The 25246-nt window shown below is 42.2% G+C and overlaps 1 protein-coding gene across 1 annotated transcript in view; it reads right to left on the reverse strand.

Annotated features, from left to right (window-relative positions):
• Nucleotides 1–25246, reverse strand: part of CPED1 (cadherin like and PC-esterase domain containing 1) — a 475576-nt gene that overhangs the window by 416375 nt on the left and 33955 nt on the right. The window contains exon 2 of the mRNA XM_044277190.1: nucleotides 15521–15713. Within this exon, the coding sequence (XP_044133125.1) occupies nucleotides 15521–15713 (193 nt within the window). The remainder of the gene's footprint in view (nucleotides 1–15520; nucleotides 15714–25246) is intronic.

Consider the following 25246-nt stretch of genomic DNA (forward strand, 5'->3'; position numbering starts at 1 on the left):
CCTCCAATAAAAGACACGCCACAGTGTCAGGGGTTTAGCAGCTCCTCCAGAATTGCCACTATATTTTTTTGTTTTTTGGTTTCTGCCTTGTTAGATTTGAGTGCGTTTGCCTTTACCTGGCATTCAAACACTCCTTTGCACCTGGTAACCTCCATCACATGGTCTGGTGTGGGTGTGGCTCGCGGCCTGGCTTCATTCGCATTGCACAACCGTAGTATTCATGCTGGGCATTTGTGGGGAGCTTGGCTGCGAGCTGAATTGTATCACCTTCAGACCGTGTTCACACCACAGTTAGAGCAGCGGTTAGGACCCCTTGCCATGCTGAGAACCGTGACGTGGTGCATGATGGGCTCCGATATCTCCATGACTGGAATATATTGGCGAAAGTCTCAGCTTTTAATACCTTTATTCATGTCTTGCCAGCATAGTCAGTGTTATATCTGTTTGGTGCATTCTCTCTCTGTGTTTCATATGATTGCTACATTCTGTGTAGTTTGCTCTTGTGGTGCATGTGGACCGCGCCGACATCCTCCATTGTATGCATATTTTGCTGGGGTTAGTCGTATACTGCGGTCCACATGCGGTCGGGCTACTCCCCCAATAAAAGACACGCCACAGTGTCAGGGGTTTGGCAGCTCCTCCAGAATTGCCACTATATTTTTTTGTTTTTTGGTTTCTGCCTTATCAGTTAATATAGCTCAGAAAACCCCTTAAAGTTTGAAGCTAAATGAACTTAACAAAGGTCATTTTGGTAACTGCTATACACATAGCACTATACAATAATCACACAGCAACCTCTAGTACTGTTATTATATTGAGCACCTGTATACAAATGAACAAGAGAAATTATAAGCCAGGAATATTATATACAGACGTGGACAAAATTGTTGGTACCCTTTGGTCAATGAAAGAAAAAGTCACAATGGTCACAGAAATAACTTTAATCTGACAAAAGTAATAATAAATTAAAATTCTATAAATGTTAACCAATGAAAGTCAGACATTGTTTTTCAACCATGCTTCAACAGAATTATGTAAAAAAATAAACTCATGAAACAGGCATGGACAAAAATGATGGTACCCCTAACTTAATATTTTGTTGCGCAACCTTTTGAGGCAATCACTGCAATCAAACGCTTCCTGTAACTGTCAATGAGACATCTGCACCTCTCAGCAGGTATTTTGGCCCACTCCTCATGAGCAAACTGCTCCAGTTGTGTCCGGTTTGAAGGGTGCCTTTTCCAGACTGCATGTTTCAGCTCCTTCCAAAGATGCTCAATAGGATTGAGGTCAGGGCTCATAGAAGGCCACTTTAGAATAGTCCAATTTTTTCCTCTTAGCCATTCTTGGGTGTTTTTAGCGGTGTGTTTTGGGTCATTGTCCTGTTGCAAGACCCATGACCTGCGACTGAGACCAAGCTTTCTGACACTGGCTAGTACATTTCTCTCTAGAATTCCTTGATAGTCTTGAGATTTCATTGTACCCTGCACAGATTCAAGACACCCTGTGCCAGACGCAGCAAAGCAGCCCCAGAACATAACAGAGCCTCCTCCATGTTTCACAGTAGGGACAGTGTTCTTTTCTTGATATGCTTCATTTTTTCGTCTGTGAACATACAGCTGATGTGCCTTGGCAAAAACTTCGATTTTTGTCTCATCTGTCCACAGGACATTCTCCCAGAAGCTTTGTGGCTTGTCAACATGTAGTTTGGCATATTCCAGTCTTGCTTTTTTATGATTCGTTTTCAACAATGGTGTCCTCCTTGGTCGTCTCCCATGTAGTCCACTTTGGCTCAAACAACGACGGATGGTGCGATCTGACACTGATGTTCCTTGAGCATGAAGTTCACCTTGAATCTCTTTAGAAGTCTTTCTAGGCTCTTTTGTTACCATTCGGATTATCCGTCTCTTAGATTTGTCATCAATTTTCCTCCTGCGGCCACGTCCAGGGAGGTTGGCTACAGTCCCATGGATCTTAAACTTATGAATAATATGTGCAACTGTACTCACAGGAACATCTAGTTGCTTGGAGATGGTCTTATAGCCTTTACCTTTAACATGCTTGTCTATAATTTTCTTTCTGATCTCTTGAGACAGCTCTTTCCTTTGCTTCCTCTGGTCCATGTCGAGTGTGGTACACACCATATCACCAAACAACACAGTGATTACCTGGAGCCATATATATAGGCCCAATGGCTGATTACAAGGTTGTAGACACCTGTGATGCTAATTAGTGGACACACCTTGAATTAACATGTCCCTTTGGTCACATTATGTTCTGTGTTTTCTAGGGGTACCATCATTTTTGTCCATGCCTGTTTCATGAGTTTATTTTTTTACATAATTCTGTTGAAGCATGGTTGAAAAACAATGTCTGACTTTCATTGGTTAACATTTATAGAATTTTAATTTATTATTACTTTTGTCAGATTAAAGTTATTTCTGTGACCATTGTGACTTTTTCTTTCATTGACCAAAGGGTACCAACAATTTTGTCCACGTCTGTATGTGACTTATGACACAGATCCTAAGTAAAATGTGGGCAGATTTCTGCTACTTTTACCACAACAGATTTTCAATTACTTAGCGCCTAAAGAGAATGTGTCATCAGACTATGACCTATTGTTTAAATGAAATTTTAAAGTTAAACATATTTGTTTTTCAAATTTTTGATTGGTTTTTAAATTTCCATGTCCTTATGTATATTTTAAAAATAATTCTAAAACTATGAAGATGTCACAGTGGTCACAACTTCCTGTTCTGTGAAAGCAGCTATGGGCCATAGACAGAATAAACAGGAGGGGACCTCGTTGACTTCTATGGGAGAGTTCTCTAGACATGCTCTGTGACCTCTGTAGAAGTCAGGAGGAAGAAGATATCACCTATTGTGAATGGTGGATCCTGTGCTATCATTGTAATTCTGCGTGTGATAAAGATGTAATAGCTACTGACAAGTTTCCTGTAGTGCTGTACAAAACAGAAAGTCACAACATATTATTAGGCCTAATGGCCTAACCTGGAAAATGTATTTATTTAATTTTAATATAGATAGTGACATGGAAAAGTAAAACAAAAATCGCAACATATTTAGCATAAAAATGTGATTTCAACAAGAGGTCATTTTTGATGATCCATTCCCTTTAACAACTAGGCTTTATTTTCATGCAAATTTGGGTAAATAACATCTGGTTGTGATTTCTACAATCCAACTCAAGTTTTCTGGAGGAAGCCAGGCAAGACACAGAGTCTTTGTTTTCTCAACACGGGGATCGAAGAGGAAACTTATAAATACTAGAGGTCATCCGAAGATAATATCTGAATCAAATGACTACAAAAAACAAACAAACCCTACCTATAGCCGGATACAGTAACATTAGACCCCCAGTTAATGAGTTACTTTTCCTTTTTTTCCCCTTAGTTACTGTTTGTGTGACCTTACCTATCTATTACATAATGTGACAAAAACATTGTTGGATCTGAGCTTGTTGCATTTATGTATAACCCTATTCCCCTGTTATCATGGTCGGTCTATTCACATATTTTAATTCACTAACTTTGCATAATATCGGCTTACCGTTATGATTAATAGCAGCAGTGAAAATGCCACCCAGATCTGATAATCAGTTTTTCTTTTAGACATTTTTAGTGGATCATCCCACTATGTGTATACCATGTTCTGGGATAGGCATTTCTATATGGTTATGAATAGAAAGAATGAACCTTGGCGTCTAAGAGAACATCTTTTTGTTTGACTTTTTAATAATTTTTTTGCTATAAAAATTAAACATTGGTTACAACTTAATATAAGATTATGGTTAAAATTCAGCAGTCATAGATTCTGTTTAAAAAAAAAAAGGCATTGTACTGTATTTCTATAATCTTTGTTAGGCATTTGGGCATAATAGAAAATGGGTAAAGTGGAATGGTTTTTAGTTTTCTCAGCCATGTGTTAGAAAAATATGTATTCATGTGAATGAGTGCTGGGTAATAAAACCAACTTGCACATGGCGATGTCAGCCAAATCTACAGAGATCATCTGAACCCAAGAGTGGGTTGTCTTTTGAAGAAATGTCCTGAGACAACCCATTTATCTCTGAAAGGTGAGACTGATGAGAGGGCTAGAGTTCTTTGTGAAACTTGAGAAAAAGAAAGGTTTCGGATTCAGATGGCTAGAGTTATTTCACTGTAAAGATGGCCATGCATTTTAGATCAGTTGGAGGCAGACCCCATACATATTATATGGTCAGACACAGACCAATCAGGGGCGTAGCTATAGTGGGTGCAGAGGTAGCAGTTGCTACCGGGCCCAGGAGCCTGAGGGGCCCCAAAGACCCTTGTACCACATGATAAGACACCAGTTTTATAGAAGGTGCATGCTGCTCCAGTTACACCTCTGGCCGGAGGGAAGGGGTTAGATCAAGATTTTGACACATCGGGGGGTGCAGTTTAAATTTTTGCCTCAGGCAGCAGGAAGGCAATGTGCTTCCCTGCCCCTGGCCACAAAGCAATGAGGGATGGGGGCCCAAGCTGAACTCTTGCACCAGGGCCCATGAGCCTTTATGATCGGCTCAGTTATCGGAAAGGAACATTCTTAGGAACACTCCTCACCAGGTGCTGCTGATCTCTCGCTCATTCATTGGGTGAAAGCATCGCTGATGCAGACGCCTAGATCATTTCTGGGCAGCAGATTGTGCTGTATAAACTGGGATCTGATGCCCAATGAATGTTTATAGGGACAAACCATGACGCTAGCAATCACTCATCCCCATACAAATGTGGTGATTGCTGTATATAAATGCAGATTTCACCTCCTGTAACAAGCAGGCAGTTATGAGAAACAAATGGTTTGTTTCCAATAATTGCCTGCAGTGGTCGGCCTGTGTAAAGGGTCCTTAGATCGGTTAATTGGGCCAATATTAAAGTGATTGTCCAGGATGAGTAAAACATGGCTGCTTTCTTCTAAAAACAGCTTTAACCCTGTCTGCAAGTTGTGCATGGTATAGCAATTCAGTTCAGTTCACTTCATTTCAGTAGCACTCATACGCAGTAGCAGACCCACCCTATGAACAGGTGTGGTGGTCTTTCAGTTAGGCTACTTTCACACTAGCGTTCGGGCGGATCCGTTCTGAACGGATCCGCTCATAATAATGCAGACGGAGGCTCCGTTCAGAACGGATCCGTCTGCATTATATTAGCAAAAAAAAGCTAAGTGTGAAAATAGCCTGGGACGGATCCGTCCAGACTTTCAATGTAAAGTCAATGGGGGACGGATCCGCTTGAAGATTGAGCCACATTGTGGCATCTTCAAACGGATCCGTCCCCATTGACTTACATTGAAAGTCTGGACGGATCCGCACGGATCCGCACGCCTCCGAACGGCCAGGCGGACACCCGAACGCTGCAAGCAGCGTTCAGCTGTCCGCCTGTCCGTGCGGAGGCGAGCGGAGCGGAGGCTGAACGCCGCCAGACTGATGCAGTCTGAGCGGATCCGCCTCCATTCAGACTGCATCAGGGCTGGACGGCTGCGTTCGGGTCCGCTCGTGAGCTCCTTCAAACGGAGCTCACGAACGGAAACCCGAACGCTAGTGTGAAAGTAGCCTAAGAAAGCTGCCATGTTTTTCTTATCCCGGACAACCATTTTAATTAGTGTTTAATGGCTCCTTAGGCTGAGTTCACACGAGCGTGACAGATTAGGTCCGGATGCGTTCAGGGTGCGTTCAGTTAAACTCGCACCATTTTGCAAGCAAGTTCAGTCAGTTTTGGCTGCAATTGCGTTTAGTTGTTCAGTTTTTTCCGCGCGGGTGCAATGCGTTTTGATGCGTTTTTCACGCGCGTGATAAAAAACTGAAGGTTTACAAACAACATCTCCTAGCAACCATCAGTGAAAAACGCATCGCACCCGCACTGGCTTGCAGATGCAATGCGTTATTAACGCAGCCCCATTCACTTCTATGGAGCCAGGGCTGCGTGAAAAACGCAGAATATAGAACATGCTGCGATTTTAAAGCATTGCAGAAGTGATGCATGAAAAAAAATGCTCATGTGCACAGCCCCATTGAAATGAATGGGTCAGGATTCAGTGCAGGTGCAATGCAGTAGGTGAACGTATAGCACCTGCACTGAATCCTGACCCATTCATTTCAATGGGGCTGTGCACATGAGCATTTTTTTTCATGCATCACTTCTGCAATGCTTTAAAATCGCAGCATGTTCTATATTCTGCGTTTTTCACGCAGCCCTGGCTCCATAGAAGTGAATGGGGCTGCGTTAATAACGCATTGCATCTGCAAGCCAGTGCGGGTGCGATGCGTTTTTCACTGATGGTTGCTAGGAGATGTTGTTTGTAAACCTTCAGTTTTTTATCACGCGCGTGAAAAACGCATCAAAACGCATTGCACCCGCGCGGAAAAAACTGAACAACTAAACGCAATTGCAGCCAAAACTGACTGAACTTGCTTGCAAAATGGTGCGAGTTTAACTGAACGCACCCTGAACGCATCCGGACCTAATCTGTCACGCTCGTGTGAACTCAGCCTTAGGCCTCTTTCACACTACAGTTTTTTGCGTTCCGTATACGGTCCGTTTTTTGCGTTCCGTATACGGTCCGTATACGGAACCATTCATTTCAATGGTTCCGCAAAAAAACGGAATGTGTTCCGTATGCATTCCGTTTCCGTATTTCCATTTTTCCGTTCCGTTGAAAAGATAGAACATGTCCTATATTTGGCCGAGAATCACAGTCCGTGGCTCCATTCAAGTCAATGGGGCCGCAAAAAAAACGGAACACATACAGAAATGCATCCGTATGTCTTCCGTATCCGTTCCGTTTTTTGCGGAACCATCAATTGAAAATGTTATGCCCAGCCCAATTTTTAATATGAAATTACTGTATACTGTATTTGCCATACGGAAAAACGGAACGGAACAACGGAACGGAGACGGAACCACAACGGAAGCAAAAAACGGAACAACGGATCCGTGAAAAACGGAACGCAAAACACTGAATGCAACATACTGTAGTGTGAAAGAGGCCTTAGGCCTCATGCACACGGACGTTTTTTTTCACGGTCCGCAAAACGGGGTTCCGTTGGTCCGTGATCCGTGACCGTTTTTCCGTCCGTGGGTCTTCCTTGATTTTTGGAGGATCCACGGACATGAAAAAAAAAGTCATTTTGGTGTCCGCCTGGCCGTGCGGAGCCAAACGGATCCGTCCTGAATTACAATGCAAGTCAATGGGGACGGATCCGTTTGATGTTGACACAATATGGTGCCATTTCAAACGGATCCGTCCCCATTGACTTTCAATGTAAAGTCTGGAGTTCTGTTATACCATCGGATTGGAGTTTTCTCCAATCCGATGGTATATTTTAACTTGTAGCGTCCCCATCACCATGGGAACGCCTCTATGTTAGAATATACTGTCGGATATGAGCTACATCGTGAAACTCATTTCCGACAGTATATTCTAACACAGAGGCGTTCCCATGGTGATGGAGACGCTTCAGGTTAGAATATACAAAAAAACTGTGTACATGACTGTCCCCTGCTGCCTGGCAGGTGCTGCCAGGCAGCAGGGGGCAGACCCCCCCCCCCTGTTTTTAACTCATTGGTGGCCAGTGGGCCCCCCCTCCCCTGTTGTTAACTCGTTGGTGGCCAGTGTGCGCACCCCCCTCCCTCCCTCCCTCTATTGTAATAATAGCATTGGGGCCAGTGTGCGCGCCCCCCCAACCCCCCCCCCCCTCTATTGTAATAATAGCATTGGGGCCAGTGTGCGCGCCCCCCCAACCCCCCCCCCCCTCCCTCCCTCTATTGTAATAATAGCATTGGGGCCAGTGTGCCCCCCCCCCCCGATCATCGGTGGCAGCGGAGTAGAAGATTCATACTTACCTGGCTGCTGGCTGCTGCGATCTCTGTGTCCGGCCGGGAGCTCCTCCTACTGGTAAGTGACAGGTCTGTGCGGCGCATTGCTGTCACTTACCAGTAGGAGGAGCTCCCGGCCGGACGCAGACATCGCAGCAGCCAGCAGCCAGGTAAGTATGAAAATCTTCTACTCCGCTGCCACCGATGATCGGGGGGGGGGGGTGCGCACACTGGCCCCAATGCTATTATTACAATAGAGGGAGGGGGGGGGGGGTTGGGGGGGTGCGCACACTGGCCCCAATGTATTAAAACAATAGAGGGAGGGAGGGGGGGGGTTGGGGGGGCGTGCGCACACTGGCCCCAATGTATTAAAACAATAGAGGGAGGGAGGGAGGGGGGTGCGCACACTGGCCACCAACGAGTTAACAACAGGGGAGGGGGGGGGGGCCGCACAATGATATTCAAACTGGGGAGGGGGGGGGGGTCTGCCCCCTGCTGCCTGGCAGCCCTGATCTCTTACAGGGGGATATGATAGTACAATTAACCCCTTCAGGTGCCGCACCTGATGGGGTTAATTGTACTATCATATCCCCCTGTAAGAGATCGGGTGCTGCCAGGCAGCAGGGGGCAGTCTTGTACACAGTTTGTAGTGTATTCTAACTAGAAGCGTCCCATCACCATGGGAACGCCTCTGTGTTAGAATATACTGTCGGATCTGAGTTTTCACGAAGTGAAAACTCAGCTCTGAAAAAGCTTTTATGCAGACGGATCTTCGGATCCGTCTGTATGAAACTAAAACCTACGGCCACGGATCACGGACACGGATGCCAATCTTGTGTGCATCCGTGTTCTTTCACGGACCCATTGACTTGAATGGGCCCGTGAACCGTTGGCCGTGAAAAAAATAGGACAGGTCATATTTTTTTCACGGCCAGGAAACACGGCTCACGGATGCGGCTGCCAAACGGTGCATTTTCAGATTTTTCCACGGACCCATTGAAAGTCAATGGGTCCGTGAAAAAAAACGGAAAACGGCACAACGGCCACGGATGCACACAACGGTCGTGTGCATGAGGCCTTAGGATGTGAGATGGCAGGGAAAATGGAGCAACATAGCCTTCCCTTAAGGCAATCAATTTCTATCCCAGAATGAGCCCGCACAAAGTTTCTATCCAATGTTCAGGAGCGCAGTCAAAGTTTAAGTATGGCATAAATAAACATAAATAATTGTAGTGATATGTGAGCGGCAGTGATCTATGTAAACCATCAATGTTTCAACCTGCCTCTAAAATCACTGCCCTACATTTCTGTTGAAATTACTTATGGCTACTGAATGTTAAATTAAGCCATAAACATATAATTCAATTCTAATCTAAACCATGAAATCTACACCAAGGCCGGCTAAGTCGTCAGCACAAGATTTTTAAGGTCAATCATACATTTACCTGTAATTTATAGAGACTCAAACAGCCAGCCAGAGGTTTAAGGGTGTCAGCACCAGACACAATGCGCTGTTAGCATTTGATGAAGTATCCATTTATATTGATAAATTATCACTAAGGAGAACTTTCTATAATACTTTCTCTATTAAATTATACAAAGTTCTTTATTAAGTATTGTCACTGAAAAAGCTATCATGCCTACACTGAGGATGCTAGGATGTATTACAGAGTATAATGTGCATTTTAGTGATTAATCACATTGCTTATACATTAAAAACAAGCCCGAACCATGAACCTTTTGAACAAAGCCTGCTCCAAGAACCTTTTGCCTTTAGCGTACAAGTGATCTATTCTTCCTCTTTGTAGGGTTTTAACAAACTTCAAACTTTTTCTTTATACCTTTCGTATGAAAAGCGAAAATAAGGTATAATAGAGCAGCAATTGACTAAAGGTAGGTATATTAACCCCTTGGCGCTGTAAACAATAAAAAAAAATTTGTTTTAGTGTTTTCCTCTCCATCTTCCAAAAGCCATATTTTGTTTACTTTTCCATTCACAGCAATAAGAGTTTTTTTCCCCAAGGTACAAGTTGTATTTTTTAAAGGCACATTTAGTTTACCATGCTATATAATGTATTTAAAAACATTTAAAAAAATTATTTGTAGAGTAAATATTTTTTTTGTGGGGGGGGGGGGGTTTATCTTTATGGCATTCATTGTGCGCTTAAAGGGAATGTGTCATCAGAAAATAATCTATTGTTTAAATTATGTTTTTATGTTAATATATTTTTAAAGAATTTTTTATTTTTTATTTTCCATTTAAATATTTATATTTAAACAAAACCATAAAAAAATGCAGTTTTCACACTGACCACTAAGCCTAAAAATAGGCACCACTCATTGGTCTGTACAGATCAGTTACCAGCTTATCCGTCAGTCTAATCCTGCCTTTAATGATATCACCTCTGTGTATAGATAAGACAGGATCCACCATTCACAATAGTTGATTATCAAAGGTTATCTATTATTTCCGTGTACAATGACCTCTGCACAGATCACATAACATGCCTGGAAAACTCTCCCAATGAGGTTCCTTTCTGAACATTGTGTCTAAGGACCATGTGGATGCCATAAAGCAGTTTTTTTATGCTTTCTAAATTCTGTTAAGAACAACTCAAGCAAGATGGCTGCCCCCTTAATCATGTTCAGAAATTGAATTAAAACATCTGCAATCACAAAATATACATAGATTAAAAGGAAATGAGCTGCTTTCTGGTTTTAACTGGCAAATTTAATTTTTGGTGACACATTTTCTATAAACTGTCATGTTACCTTAAGGCCTCTTTCACACTGGCGTGTGCGGCCCGTTGCCGTATTGCGGACCGCATTTGCGGATCCGCAATACACGGGTGCCGTTCCGTGGGCATTCCACATCATAGATGCGGACCCATTCACTTGAATGGGTCCGCAAATCTGGAGATGCGATATGGTGCGGAACGGAACCACGGAGCGGAACCCTATGGAAGCACTACGGAGTGCTTCCGTGGGGTTTCGTCCCGTACTTCAACTCTGCAAAAAGATAGAACACGTACACGTCCTATGTTTTTGCGGAACGGCCGGATCGCGGATCCATTCAAGTGAATGGGTCCGTGATCCCTGCGGCTGCCCCACGGACTGTGCTCATGTATTGCAGCCCACATTTTGTTGGCCGCAATACAGAAACGGCCACACACGCCAGTGTGAAAGAGGCCTTATTTTGTGGATCAGTACAATTACAGTGATACCAAAACGTTATACCGTACTTGTTCTTATGATTTACTAGTTTCAAAAAAATAAAACTTTGAAAACAAAAATTGCTTTGCGTCACTATATTCTGGGGACAGATTTAGTTTTTATTGGTACTATTTAGGGGTACATAAAACTTTTAGATCCTACCCAAAAGTTTTCTTATGAAATATGATTGCTCCTACATGGTTGAATGGTATGTGATAGTTTTACAATGGTGTTTCATTTGTTGCCATTGTTCCATGTGCTCAGGTTGACTGCTTGTGGGTTTGAATTTGGACCACTATTTCTATTGTAGTTCATGTTGCCACTGTTCCATGCTGCCTTACCTCCACTATGCCACTATGTTTTTTTTTTTATCTCTCCTTAGTTCAGTCATGCATGAGTTAACGTTTTGGGGGTTTGTGTGAGCAGAGCTTCCATTTCACTGATGAGTTTGTTAAGTCTGCTATATATGTCATGAGGTTTTACCGTGTTATGGATTTCCTGAGTTGTGTCTCATGTCTCTGGTTGTGCAACACTGGTTCTGTTGGATCTTTACATGTTCTGTGTCTGGATTCTTAGAAGTCTGAACTTTAGTTTATTTTTTGGTAAATTCCCAAGTTCTAATTTATGTCTGATCTGCCTTGCCAAGTTTCTGCTTCTGGATCTGTTGTGTCTGAACTGTTTCCTAGAGCCCTGTGTCTGTTCTGTCTTGCTAAGTTTATGTGCACGTGTCTGCTATGTCTGAACTACGTCCTGAAGTGTGTTCCATGGATTTTGCATGTTCTCTGCCTTTTTGTCCACAGTGATTCTGTCCGTGTTTTGCTGTGGATTCACTTGTTTTCTGCCTGTGGTCATGTCTATGCTTCCGAAGCCTTGCACTGGTTGCTCTGACCCAGTGTGTCAGCTACCAACTTCATCAGGAATCTTCTAAGAGGTAGTGGCCTAGTGACTCCCCTGCAGTGAAAGCCAGATCCTTGTATAGGGGTTAAAGGGTGAATACAAGGGGATCTCCATCTCCAGGTCTAGCCAATGTTATACTGGTTAGTTGGCACAGTGGTCCCATGAAAATTGTGGGTGACAAATAGGCAGGCAAGACTGCTTACAACAGTTTTTTGCCTTAGCAAAATACTGAAGTCACATACTGGTTGCAGTAATCCCTCAACCCTGCAATGTGACTGTTTAGCTTTAAAACTTCTGCACGGTAGTGCGTTTCAGTAATATGTTTTGTAATAAATGAATTTATGTTGGTCATTAGCTGCTCTCTTATATAATGTGATACATATTTGTGTTTTAAAAGTTCATGGCCAAAGCCTAGAAAACAGACTGATCTTAGATCATAGTCTGCAGTTGATCATGTGTATTAGTCCTGAGAGAGTTCCACTTGCTTCCAAGACTGACATTATTGCGGCCATCCAAGGGTTATATTATTGTAACCATCCAAAAATAGTTTCCGTGAGAAGTCTGTTTCCAAGCAGAAGCATCTGAAACTATACCAAGCAATTTTCTTCCACCCTGGTAATATCATGCATACTGCTTCTCTTTCTGCTGCTACTGCACAAAGAGATTTGGTTACTCATAGAAAACATTGTACAAGAACAGTGAAGTATACAGATACAATTCTTTCTAAATCTCAATATGTGCATCTAGAGCCAGCTAACTATAAAGCTTGTGGAATTCAGTGGTATTTTCCATATAAGCCTTTACTCAGACAACTGGCATCTATCCAATCTAAACGGATTCCAAAATAGGACTCGTAAGAATCAGAAAAGATAACAAACTGTTGAAGTCAAGTCTGGAAAGAAAAAAAAGAGTGAGATCCATTTTTCTACATGTAAACTGCAGATTGGCATACGATATAAATTCACATATGGTATAAAAACATTTAGAAAAAAAATTATCAAGTGAGAAATGTAACATCATTTCAATATTGTTGAAAACAAAAGAGCTTTGTGGCTTCTCTTTTTCATAGACACTGACACAATCCAAAGGTTCCTTTTGTGGTCTTTAAAACACCTAATTATGGTGCTATTGCAAAAAAATGCACCAAGCAGGAGTAGTTGTAATTGAATGTGTGAATGTAATATATGTAAGTGATTACAATGTTAGAGTGAAAAGAAGGGTTTATTGGGGAAAACCATACAATCGAAAGAATGCCTTAATACCCTTTAGCCTGGACACAAGATTAGACACAGTTGGGCATGGAGACATACAGGTTTCTTATTGTATCCTGTGGCAGATGTTGCAGTGAGCCTATAGATCCTACACACCCGTAGGTTGCTGAAGCTGGCGTCCCAAATGGTTCCAGAAATGTTTGATTGGTGATAAATCTGGTCACCAGATAGGCCAAAGAAGTGGAGGAGACATTCCTGGGAAACCACTTGCTGTCTGTGGGAGAAGGTTATCCTGCTGAAAAATGCTAGTTGAAAGCCCTGCCAAGAGAGGCAACACATGCAGTCACAGGATGTCCTGCACATACCGCTGAGCTATTAGTGTCAATACTAGGGGTGACCGACTGTCGTATGCAATGGCTCCCCATATTATTATGTCAGAAATTGAGACAGTGTGTCACTCCACAGCAAAGACAGAATTTAAGTGCCTCCATACTTGAACCCAAATTTCGTGGGATCCGAAACAGAACCTGGATTTGTCCCTAAAGACAATACAGTTCCAGTCAGTAGCGGTCCTGGTTTCTGGTGGCTGGCTGTCAATGGCAGGACACATAATAAGTGCTATGACACCAGATTTCCTTCTGCTAAGCTCCTGGAAATTGGTTCAGACAAAGACAGGGGTGTGCAATGAAGGTGCCACCTGTGTTTGGAGGGTGGACAATGAGACTGTGGGAGCTGCTTGTGCTCATCAACAAGAGGTATACTAGTGAAAAGTAGTCTCTGACAGTATTTTCATACTTTTTATAGGGTAGCAGGGGAAGCACTTTTACCAAGTGTCTAATCACATCATACCTGTAATAATTTACATATCTGCCATAACTGCAGAGTCATAACTGCATGCCAAATTTTGTGGCAATCCAAGATTTCTATCTACGTGAGTTTTTTTTCCCATGAGAGTTTATTATAGAGACCAATAGGGTGGAGCATTTTTGCATTGGGTGGAGCATTGTCAAGTATGAAAATGTTTACACTGTAGCTGTCAAATGTGGCATACTTTTCCAAAATTAATACCTAATAAGGGTCATTTATATTATGTATAATGTACTGGATACTCATACTGTACATCTTAATCAGAAACTAGCTGTTACCAGCAGTGAGTGTGGACCCACTGTGTCAACCAACCAGCTTGACTTTGGGATAGTCCTGAGGGTGTTATCCTGGCAGTCTCCTGGTTTTCACCCTTTTACCTCTATACAAGGATATGGCCTTCACTGCACCGGGCCACTACTTCTTGGAATAATTCCAGTGTGGTTGGCTGCTGACCCACTGGGCTCAAAGACACTGTTGCAAAGCACTAGGAATCAGGCAATACACATAGAAAACAGCCAGAGGTCATGGCAGGCATAGTAGGTGTAAACCCATTAATCAGGCCTGAGATCAGGGCAGGAGGCTCAAGTACAGTGAACAGGCATGGGTCAGGTCAGGTGGCAGAGAGTCAGGATCCAGGAAACAGGCAGAATTCACTACCCAGACAAGCTGTTTTACAGGGCCTAGCTAGCAAGTGAAATGTGCTTAGGCAGGATACTGTCCTTAAAGACACCAGTTGTGTATGGAGACTCACTGGGAGTACTCCATAGTATGAAGACTTATTGATAATGCTCCATGGGAAAACAATATGCAAAGTGGTATCTCCCAATTAAAGATAACCATTTTTCTAGCACCACCTTGTGGAAGTGGCTCCTTATGAGTCAAAATATGACTTTTTAATTAAATCTTGGTGTGTGATGAATGGATATTTGGCTTGACAATGTTCCCTTGTCATATGCCAAAGCTTATTTAAAAATAAAGTCATATTTTCACTCATAGGGAGCCACTTACACAAGATGGTACTAGCTAAATGGTTCTCTTTAATTTGAAGATTCCTCTTTGCAAGCAAGTAAAATCAAAATGGATTGCTCAGACAAGGGTTGGAAGAAACGGCACAGCATACATATGAGAGCTGATAAGCTCATTAGTCAAACATCTGAACACAGAGCAAAAGGGGAATTAACCCTTGCAGAGCTGCAGGGGGAAGTTCAATGAATAGACACGAAGTTCGATAAATAGACACTAATACACACACGGAAAGAGACATAGCAGCCACGCTGCAGGTTTTAGCATGGGACACAAGAGTCTAGCGGCCAACCACTGGCAGAAGCTAAATAAGTGATGCGGTGCTCATGCCCGCTCTGGATAGCGGGATGACAGTGGGCACAGAGCGTTGCCATGACATTAGAAAAGCATTTAAACATCCAACAAACTACTAAATATCATAAGACAATTCTTTACAAGTGTTTTACTTACCCATAGGCTTTTGCTTGTGAGTAATAAATGCTTTGATGTTGTCAATTTCTGCAAACTGGTGGACTATGTACCCCAGTTTTGTTAGGACACGCTTGTACAGGGGAAACTCTTCAATCCCAATTGAGTGATACAAATGCAGTAGAACTCTTCTCTTGGCATTAGAAAATAGTTTCTTTTTAAATCTGTCTTCATACTAATAAAGTAAGAATGAATATGTTTTAACAAATCATATATTTCAAATCATATATAATAACTTTCATGGAAAATGAACATACCATGCGCCTAATATGCCCTCAATACTTCCATGCATACTGATGTCAATGAAATGTACCCATAATGCTGACTGACCACTGGTATGAGGTAAAAAACTAAAAATAATTTAATTAAATAATTTTCGTAGTTTCCCCATAATCACACTCCACTTACTGGCCCAATATATGAGGTCTATAGCTTACTATTGAGGGTTATGACCAGGACAGGGTTAAGTTTGGTGAAGGCCCATGGGCACAAAATCTGATGGGGTCCCCATAATTTACATTTTTAATATAGCTGGAGGAATAAGGGTGTTGGTGTACCTGTCTGCTGCTGCTACACTCATCTAATGTCCACCCACCACAGTTGTCCTTTGTCCAACTTGGCGGCTAGTCCATAGTGTTGTGTAAACTCTGCAATTAGTCAGTTCATAGTCTAGTGTAATTGCTGTGGTCAGTCACTTCATAGTCTGGTGTAAATTCTGAGGTCAGTCAGTCTGGTATAAAAACTGCAGCCAGTCACTTCATAGTCTAGTGTAAACACTGGGGTCATTCCATAGTCTGGTGTAAATGCTGCGGTCAGTCCATAGTCTAGTGTAAACACTGGGGTCATTCCATAGTCTGGTGTAAATGCTGCGGTCAGTCCATAGTCTAGTGTAAACACTGGGGTCATTCCATAGTCTGGTGTAAATGCTGCGATCATTCAGTCCGTAGTCTAGTGTAAATGCTGCGATCAGTCAGTCCATAATCTAGTGTAAACACTGGGGTCATTCCATAGTCTGGTGTAAATGCTGCGGTCAGTCCATAGTCTAGTGTAAACACTGGGGTCATTCCATAGTCTGGTGTAAATGCTGCGATCATTCAGTCCGTAGTCTAGTGTAAATGCTGCGATCAGTCAGTCCATAATCTAGTGTAAACACTGGGGTCATTCCATAGTCTGGTGTAAATGCTGCGGTCAGTCAGTCCATAGTCTAGTGTAAACACTGGAGTCATTCCATAGTCTGGTGTAAATGCTGCGGTCAGTCAGTCCATAGTCTAGTGTAAACAATGGGGTCATTCCATAGTCTGGTGTAAATGCTGCGATCATTCAGTCCGTAGTCTAGTGTAAATGCTGCGATTAGTCAGTCCATAATCTAGTGTAAACACTGAGGTCATTCCATAGTCTGGTGTAAATGCTGCGGTCAGTCAGTCCATAGACTAGTGTAAACACTGGGGTCATTCCATAGTCTGGTGTAAATGCTGCGATCAGTCAGTCCATAGTCTAGTGTAAACACTGAGGTCATTCCATAGTCTGGTGTAAATGCTGCGGTCAGTCAGTCCATAGTCTAGTGTAAACAATGGGGTCATTCCATAGTCTGGTGTAAATGCTGCGATCATTCAGTCCGTAGTCTAGTGTAAATGCTGCGATTAGTCAGTCCATAATCTAGTGTAAACACTGAGGTCATTCCATAGTCTGGTGTAAATGCTGCGGTCAGTCAGTCCATAGACTAGTGTAAACACTGGGGTCATTCCATAGTCTGGTGTAAATGCTGCGATCAGTCAGTCCATAGTCTAGTGTAAACACTGGGGTCATTCCATAGTCTGGTGTAAATGCTGCGGTCAGTCAGTCCATAGTCTAGTGTAAACACTGAGGTCATTCCATAGTCTGGTGTAAATGCTGCGGTCAGTCAGTCCATAGTCTAGTGTAAACACTGGGGTCATTCCATAGTCTGGTGTAAATGCTGCGATCAGTCAGTCCGTAGTCTTGTGTAAATGCTGCGATCAGTCAGTCCATAATCTAGTGTAAACACTGAGGTCATTCCATAGTCTGGTGTAAATGCTGCGGTCAGTCAGTCCATAGTCTAGTGTAAACACTGAGGTCATTCCATAGTCTGGTGTAAATGCTGCGGTCAGTCAGTCCATAGTCTAGTGTAAACACTGGGGTCATTCCATAGTCTGGTGTAAATGCTGCGATCATTCAGTCCGTAGTCTAGTGTAAATGCTGCGATTAGTCAGTCCATAATCTAGTGTAAACACTGAGGTCATTCCATAGTCTGGTGTAAATGCTGCGGTCAGTCAGTCCATAGACTAGTGTAAACACTGGGGTCATTCCATAGTCTGGTGTAAATGCTGCGATCAGTCAGTCCATAGTCTAGTGTAAACACTGGGGTCATTCCATAGTCTGGTGTAAATGCTGCGGTCAGTCAGTCCATAGTCTAGTGTAAACACTGAGGTCATTCCATAGTCTGGTGTAAATGCTGCGGTCAGTCAGTCCATAGTCTAGTGTAAAGACTGGGGTCATTCCATAGTCTGGTGTAAATGCTGCGATCAGTCAGTCCGTAGTCTTGTGTAAATGCTGCGATCAGTCAGTCCATAATCTAGTGTAAACACTGAGGTCATTCCATAGTCTGGTGTAAATGCTGCGGTCAGTCAGTCCATAGTCTAGTGTAAACACTGAGGTCATTCCATAGTCTGGTGTAAATGCTGCAGTCAGTCCATAGTCTAGTGTAAACACTGGGGTCATTCCATAGTCTGGTGTAAATGCTGCGATCATTCAGTCCGTAGTCTACTGTAAATGCTGCGATCAGTCAGTCCATAATCTAGTGTAAACACTGAGGTCATTCCATAGTCTGGTGTAAATGCTGCGGTCAGTCAGTCCATAGTCTAGTGTAAACACTGAGGTCATTCCATAGTCTGGTGTAAATGCTGCTGTCAGTCAGTCAGTAGTCTTGTGTAAACACTGGGGTCATTCCATAGTCTGGTGTAAATGCTGCGATCATTCAGTCCGTAGTCTAGTGTAAATGCTGCGATCAGTCAGTCCATAATCTAGTGTAAACACTGAGGTCATTCCATAGTCTGGTGTAAATGCTGCGGTCAGTCAGTCCATAGTCTAGTGTAAACACTGGGGTCATTCCATAGTCTGGTGTAAATGCTGCGATCATTCAGTCCATAGTCTAGTGTAAATGCTGCGATCAGTCAGTCCATAATCTAGTGTAAACACTGAGGTCATTCCATAGTCTGGTGTAAATGCTGCGGTCAGTCAGTCCATAGTCTAGTGTAAACACTGAGGTCATTCCATAGTCTGGTGTAAATGCTGCGATCATTCAGTCCGTAGTCTAGTGTAAATGCTGCGATCAGTCAGTCCATAATCTAGTGTAAACACTGAGGTCATTCCATAGTCTGGTGTAAATTCTGCGGTCAGTCAGTCCATAGTCTAGTGTAAACACTGGGGTCATTCCATAGTCTGGTGTAAATGCTGCGATCATTCAGTCCATAGTCTAGTGTAAATGCTGCGATCAGTCAGTCCATAATCTAGTGTAAACACTGAGGTCATTCCATAGTCTGGTGTAAATGCTGCGGTCAGTCAGTCCATAGTCTAGTGTAAACACTGGGGTCATTCCATAGTCTGGTGTAAATGCTGCGATCAGTCAGTCCATAGTCTAGTGTAAACACTGGGGTCATTCCATAGTCTGGTGTAAATGCTGTGATTAGTCAGTCCATAGTCTAGTGTAAACACTGAGGTCATTCCATAGTCTGGTGTAAATGCTGCTGTCAGTCAGTCCATAGTCTAGTGTGAACACTGGGGTCATTCCATAGTCTGGTGTAAATGCTGCGATCAGTCAGTCCATAGTCTAGTGTAAACACTGAGGTCATTCCATAGTCTGGTGTAAATGCTGCGGTCAGTCAGTCCATAGTCTTGTGTATACACTGCTGTCAGCCAGTCCGTAGTCTAGTGTAAATGCTGTGGTCAGTCACATACTTCCCAACAGTAACCTTCTGGTGCTGGCGAGCTGTGATCATCGGAGGAACTAGGTGAGAATTTACTGTTTGTTTGTTTTTACTTCCTGTGAAGGGGGCACATACACTGTATCTGGGCATAACTACTGTGAAGGGGCACATATCTGGACATAACTACTGTGAGGGGGCACATATCTGGTCATAACTACTGTGAAGGGGGCACATGTGAGCATTACTACTGTGAAAAGGGCACAGTGTGGGCATAACTACTGTGAAGGGGGCACAATATGGGCATTACTGTGATGGGGGACATATGGGCATAACTTCTGTGAGGAGCACAATGTGGGCATTACTACTGTGAAGGAGCACATATGGGCATAAATACTGTGAAGAGGCACGTATGGGAATGACTACTTTGAAGGGGGCACATGTGGGCATTAATACTGTGTGCTGGCACAAAGAGGGAATAATTACTATGTGGGGGCATTAAGGAGACTGGGTGTGTATAGTTTTGCTTTGGGCAGAGTTAGAGACATGGCCTAGTATAGAAAAAATTGACAGGGCATGCTATGCGCACAAAACATGTCCCTCTTTGCAATTTTCCAAGGTTGGGAGGTACTGTATGCAGTTAGGATTCTTTCAGGTGGGAGGGGGACAGAATTTGGCAGGCACTGTGTGGGGAAGTAGGGGCAGGGCAACTGAAAGTTACACAGGTAGCAGGACCAGTACAGAGGGCTGACATTATTTGTCAGGTGGAGTCATGATGTGACTGTGTCGTATGAGAGATGTTAGGGGATCATAAAGGAGAGGGGATATAAGGAACAGAAAGGGGCAGTGGTAAACACAGCTGGCCAGAGGCTATATGGGGAGGGGGCAAAGGGAAGACAACACAGGGGAGGTCACATATTAACATAATTTGTCTGAATCGCATGTAGGAGGCCACTTCTGGTTGTAGGGAGAGATAAACAGCTACACACTTTCCCTAGTCCTCCTCCATTTCTTCTCACCAGCACATGGACATCCATGGGGCTCACTTGCATTGTAATGCTGCCACTTACTCGCCAAAGTAATGATATCTCCTCTATTAGGGTCCATTCAGACGTCCGTAGGTGTTTTGCGGTCTGCATATTGCAGATCTGCAAAACACGGACACCGGCGATGTCCGCTCCACATTTTGCAGACCGCACATCGCAGGCACTTAGTAGAAAATGCAGTTGCGGACAAGAATAGGACATGTTCTATTTTTTCCGAGAACAGAATTGCGGATAGTGCGGATACGGAAGTGCGGATGCAGACAGCACATAGTGTGCTGTCTGCATCCGTTCCGGCCCCATTAAGAAATAAATGGGTCCGTACCCGTTCTGCAAAATTGCGGAACGGATCCGGACGCAAGTTGCGGACATGTGAATGGACCAATTAAAGGCCAGGACAGGAAGTAGAATACATCCACTCTTTTTTTTAATTAGAAAAAAAAAGAGCGGTCACATATAAAGTTGTTAATATGTGATAACAATTCATAGTATTGTGTCCAATTAATGAAAAGCATACAGTGGTTAGTACTGGCGCCTTGCAGCGCTGGGTAGAGCATCTACATGGAGTTTGTATGTTCTCCCCGTGTTTGTGTGGATTTCCTCCGGGTTCTCCAGTTTCCTCCCACACTCCAAAGACATACTGATAGGAAACTTAGATTGTGAGCTCCACTGGGGACAGTGAGTGATGACAATGACAATGTCTGTAAAATACTGTACATAGTCTGGGGGGAATTTATCAATACAGAATTCTGGCTTCATAAAGTCACACATTACAGCTTTGAGACTTCAGTTTTGAAAAGTTAACTGGAAAGTGGCCATGGTTATCCAGTTGCGGTGATTTAAGTCAGATTTATCAATAGAGATTTTAAAAAAAATGCAAAAAATTGTCACGTTACTTCAGTAAAGGTTTGACGTAGAAAGTGGAGTAACATCTCAAGACAGAAGTGTTAGACTTAAAGATGCACCAAATTTATCAAACATTGTGCAACATTTTATACATTTTCTGCAAATTACAGCAATACAGACTCCTCATGATAATTCTCCCCATGTGTGCAGACTACATAGTTCTTTTGTACACCATCTGGTTTTTCTTGGTTTGGGTCCTCCAGAGTGAGAAATGCACTTTGTAGCCCTTCTCCACTCTGCTTAATGGATGAGGATCTTGAATGAGGACCAACCCCCCCCCCCCCCCCCCCATGATCATGATCATTCTAAGAGCAAACTCTGAACACGCTCCACAATTTCCTAGACAGTCCATAAAAATGGGGGACTTCTTTCAAGTGGCCAGGAAGAAAAATTATAATTTTTTCAGGCTGGTGGTACTTGAACCAATCACTGTGATTGTAGTTATCATTTTACAGTACTGAACAAAGGCTGAGTTCATATTAGTATACTGAGCTATAGATATGCATTATTTATTATCTTTAGTATTTATATTTCCAAAAATGTTGGTTTTCCATGATTCTTGGGCAAGTTGTCCAGAATAAAGAATATTCAGGTTGGCAACTCTGTCACACTTTTCCTAGGCCTCCATCCAAGTCTCACATGTTGCTCTGCAGTTTTTACACCACCTATTTTATTCCTGACATTTCTCATAGCAATGTGATCATGAGATCATCCTACCCCTATATGTGCTGTATATGGTATGGTACATTACATTTTGCACTAGTTCATCTTTATGACTAAACATTTAAACCAGTATTTATTAAGCTATCTGGCAGACAGAGAGCTATTTGCAGAAACATTCTGTAACTTTCTCTTTCTGTTGCCATGAAAGCATTTTTCTTTTTGGAACAGTTGGACGCATCGTGACAGAAGAACACTTACACAAATGAATGCACGCTGTTAGCAGACCACATACCTTCTTGTCATCTCTCCACGATCTCACAGTAACAGGTAAAACAAATCTGACAATGTAAATTACAGACTTTTTGTGTTTAGAAGATACAAGGATCCAAATAATCTTTCAACCAACTACTTTTATAAAATGTGTCTTTGTAGCTAGCCTACGTACATAAAATCTTGCCACCCAAATAATTTACATTTATAGAAGTGCATTCACTGTTCGTAGCTACATTAAGATAAACTGAATAACGGTAGAAAATAATGTAAAGTATTCGGCATAGTCAGTATTTACATAACTAATCTGAAATAAGACAACAATAAGGAACTAAGTATGGGCATGATATATGGATTATTTGGTGAAAATGGGTTAAAAGACAGATGCTTATTATGTACCTACTATACAGCGCCGCAATACTGCATGTATGTACATAGAAATACAGCCTTTAAAGCCAGTGCTATGTTAGCTAATAAACATAGACGTGAAGCTTGCAAAGTCAAAAATACTTTCTCTTTTGTAATAAATATGGGAAACGATTTCTAACGTTTTTTCAGAATATTAAAGTTCATTGTAAACACTTAAGTCAGATATCGATATACCCCAGCCTACTCCAGAGATTATCAATGGAGAAGAGTGAATTTCCCAAAATTTGTTTTAGGTCAGATTATATAAATTCAGCTATCAGATATGATTCAGTCCAAATAAATTTGTTTACCCTGAAAAGTCATGGATGAGACTCTGCCTCCCCTTGGGATTGTATCCATCCCCTTTCAAACACCAATATAGCATTAGTAATGTCAAAGAGACAGGAACACATATGGCTGTGGTAAATGGATGCAAGCTGGTGGTAACAGTCTTTTTAATAACACACTGTATTGTTGAATATATTGTGCTTTTTAAAATTAAAACACAGTAAAAAATTATCAGTTTGTAGGGGCATATGTTTATACACACAGCCCATTAGTGCCGGTGACATCACTGGGCTGACTGCTAGGTTACCAATGGAGAGCCTGATACATCACCAGATCTTAAGAAAATTCACTTTCCCTGTGCGATTCAGCGCAGAGCAAGGGGGAGCATAGGAGCATGAAAAGCTTCATGGTGAATGAGTGCAGATCAGGTTATGTCCGGGTTCAGATCTGAACCCAGACAACCTCTTTAAGGCCTCATGCACACGACCGTATTTTGTTTCCGTGTCCGATACGTTTTTTTTGTGGATACGATGCGGACCCATTCATTTCAATGGGTCCGCAAAAAACGCGGATCCGCATCAGTATGTCCGTTCCGTTGCTCTGCAAAAAAAATTGTGCATGTCCTATTTTTTTCTAGTTTGCGGACAAGGATAGGCATTATTGCAATGGATCCGCAAAAAAACGGATCCGCAAAAAAAAGGATGTCATATGGAACGTCATCCTTTTTTTTTGCAGATCCGCAATTTGTGGACCGCAAAACACATACGGTCGTGTGCATGTAGCCTAAGTTTGAAAAACTGAAGAAAAATGTTCACTTGGACAGAGTCAAGTATAAATGCTGTATAACAGACTATGTGTGACACAGAACAATATGTCAGACACACTCTGAGCAACAGATATTATTTATTTTAGTCACTTATATGGCGCTGACATATTACACATTACACAGTGCTTTACAGACATTGTCATTAATGTTGAGCGAACTTGTTTTTTAAGTTCGCCGTCTAAAGTTCGGGTTATCGAAGAATCCCGTTGTGGATTCTAAATTCCGTTATGGTCCGTGGTAGCGGAATCCATAACGGGATTCTTCAATAACCCAAACTTTAGACGCCGAACTTAAAACAAGTTCGCTCAACACTAATGTCATCAATTGCAATCCCCAGTGAAGCTCACAATCTAAGTTACCTACAATATGTATTTGGAGCGTGGAAGGTAATTGGAGTACCCAGAGGAAACCCATGCAGACATGAAAGAACATACAAACTCCATGCAGATGTTGTCATTGGTTGGATTCAAACCTAAAACCTAAATTTGAAATATTTAAGAAAAAATAATCACTTTGCTATATAACTGTGATAAAGAATAATAGGTCAGGCACTCTTTGAGCAACAGGATTTTTGTAATTAAATTTGAAAAATTGTTTAAAGAAAAAATGGTAACTTGGACAGAGTCCAGTATAATTGCTGTAAAACTTTGACGCAAAACAATATGTCAGGCACACTCTGAGAAACAGAATTTAATTAAATTTGGAAAACTGAAGAAAAAATGGTCACATGGTCAGGTATAATTGCTGTAGAACTGTGATGTAGAACAATACAACATACACGCTATAACTAACAGAATTTACTTATTTAAATTTTAAAAAATGTTTGATAAAAAAATGACGACTTGGATAGGGTCCACTATAATTATTGTTATGCAAAACAACACATCAGGAACACTATAAGCACAAGGCTTAATATACAGTATTAGTTTGTAGAATATTTGTGATTTTGAATGAGGTGATGAAAATTGGGAGATTTATATTAATAAGATATTGAACTGTATAGCATTAGCTGTGGCAGCATACACCGCTTGGCTGCCAGCAACAGTATATATTCAATAAATGAATGGGGGGGGGGAATCAGAGCCCAGTGTAATTGCTGTATAATGTGATGCAGAATATTACATCAGCACCAGAATCAATGTATTATAGTATAGGATTTGTGATTGTGAATGATGTGACAGAGACTGGGGCCATTAATAAGAAATGGAATTGTATAACATTAGCTGCGGCAGTGCTCAGAGCAATGGCTGCCAGGGTGCCTGTTTATGTAATACAATGACACACTGGCTAAGGGTACTTTCACACTAGCGTTTTTCTTTTCCAATATCGAGTTCCATCCAAGGGGCTCAATACCGGGAAAAAACTG

The sequence above is a fragment of the Bufo gargarizans genome, chromosome 2, assembly GCF_014858855.1.
Source record: "Bufo gargarizans isolate SCDJY-AF-19 chromosome 2, ASM1485885v1, whole genome shotgun sequence".
In the NCBI taxonomy this organism is placed as follows: domain Eukaryota; kingdom Metazoa; phylum Chordata; class Amphibia; order Anura; family Bufonidae; genus Bufo; species Bufo gargarizans.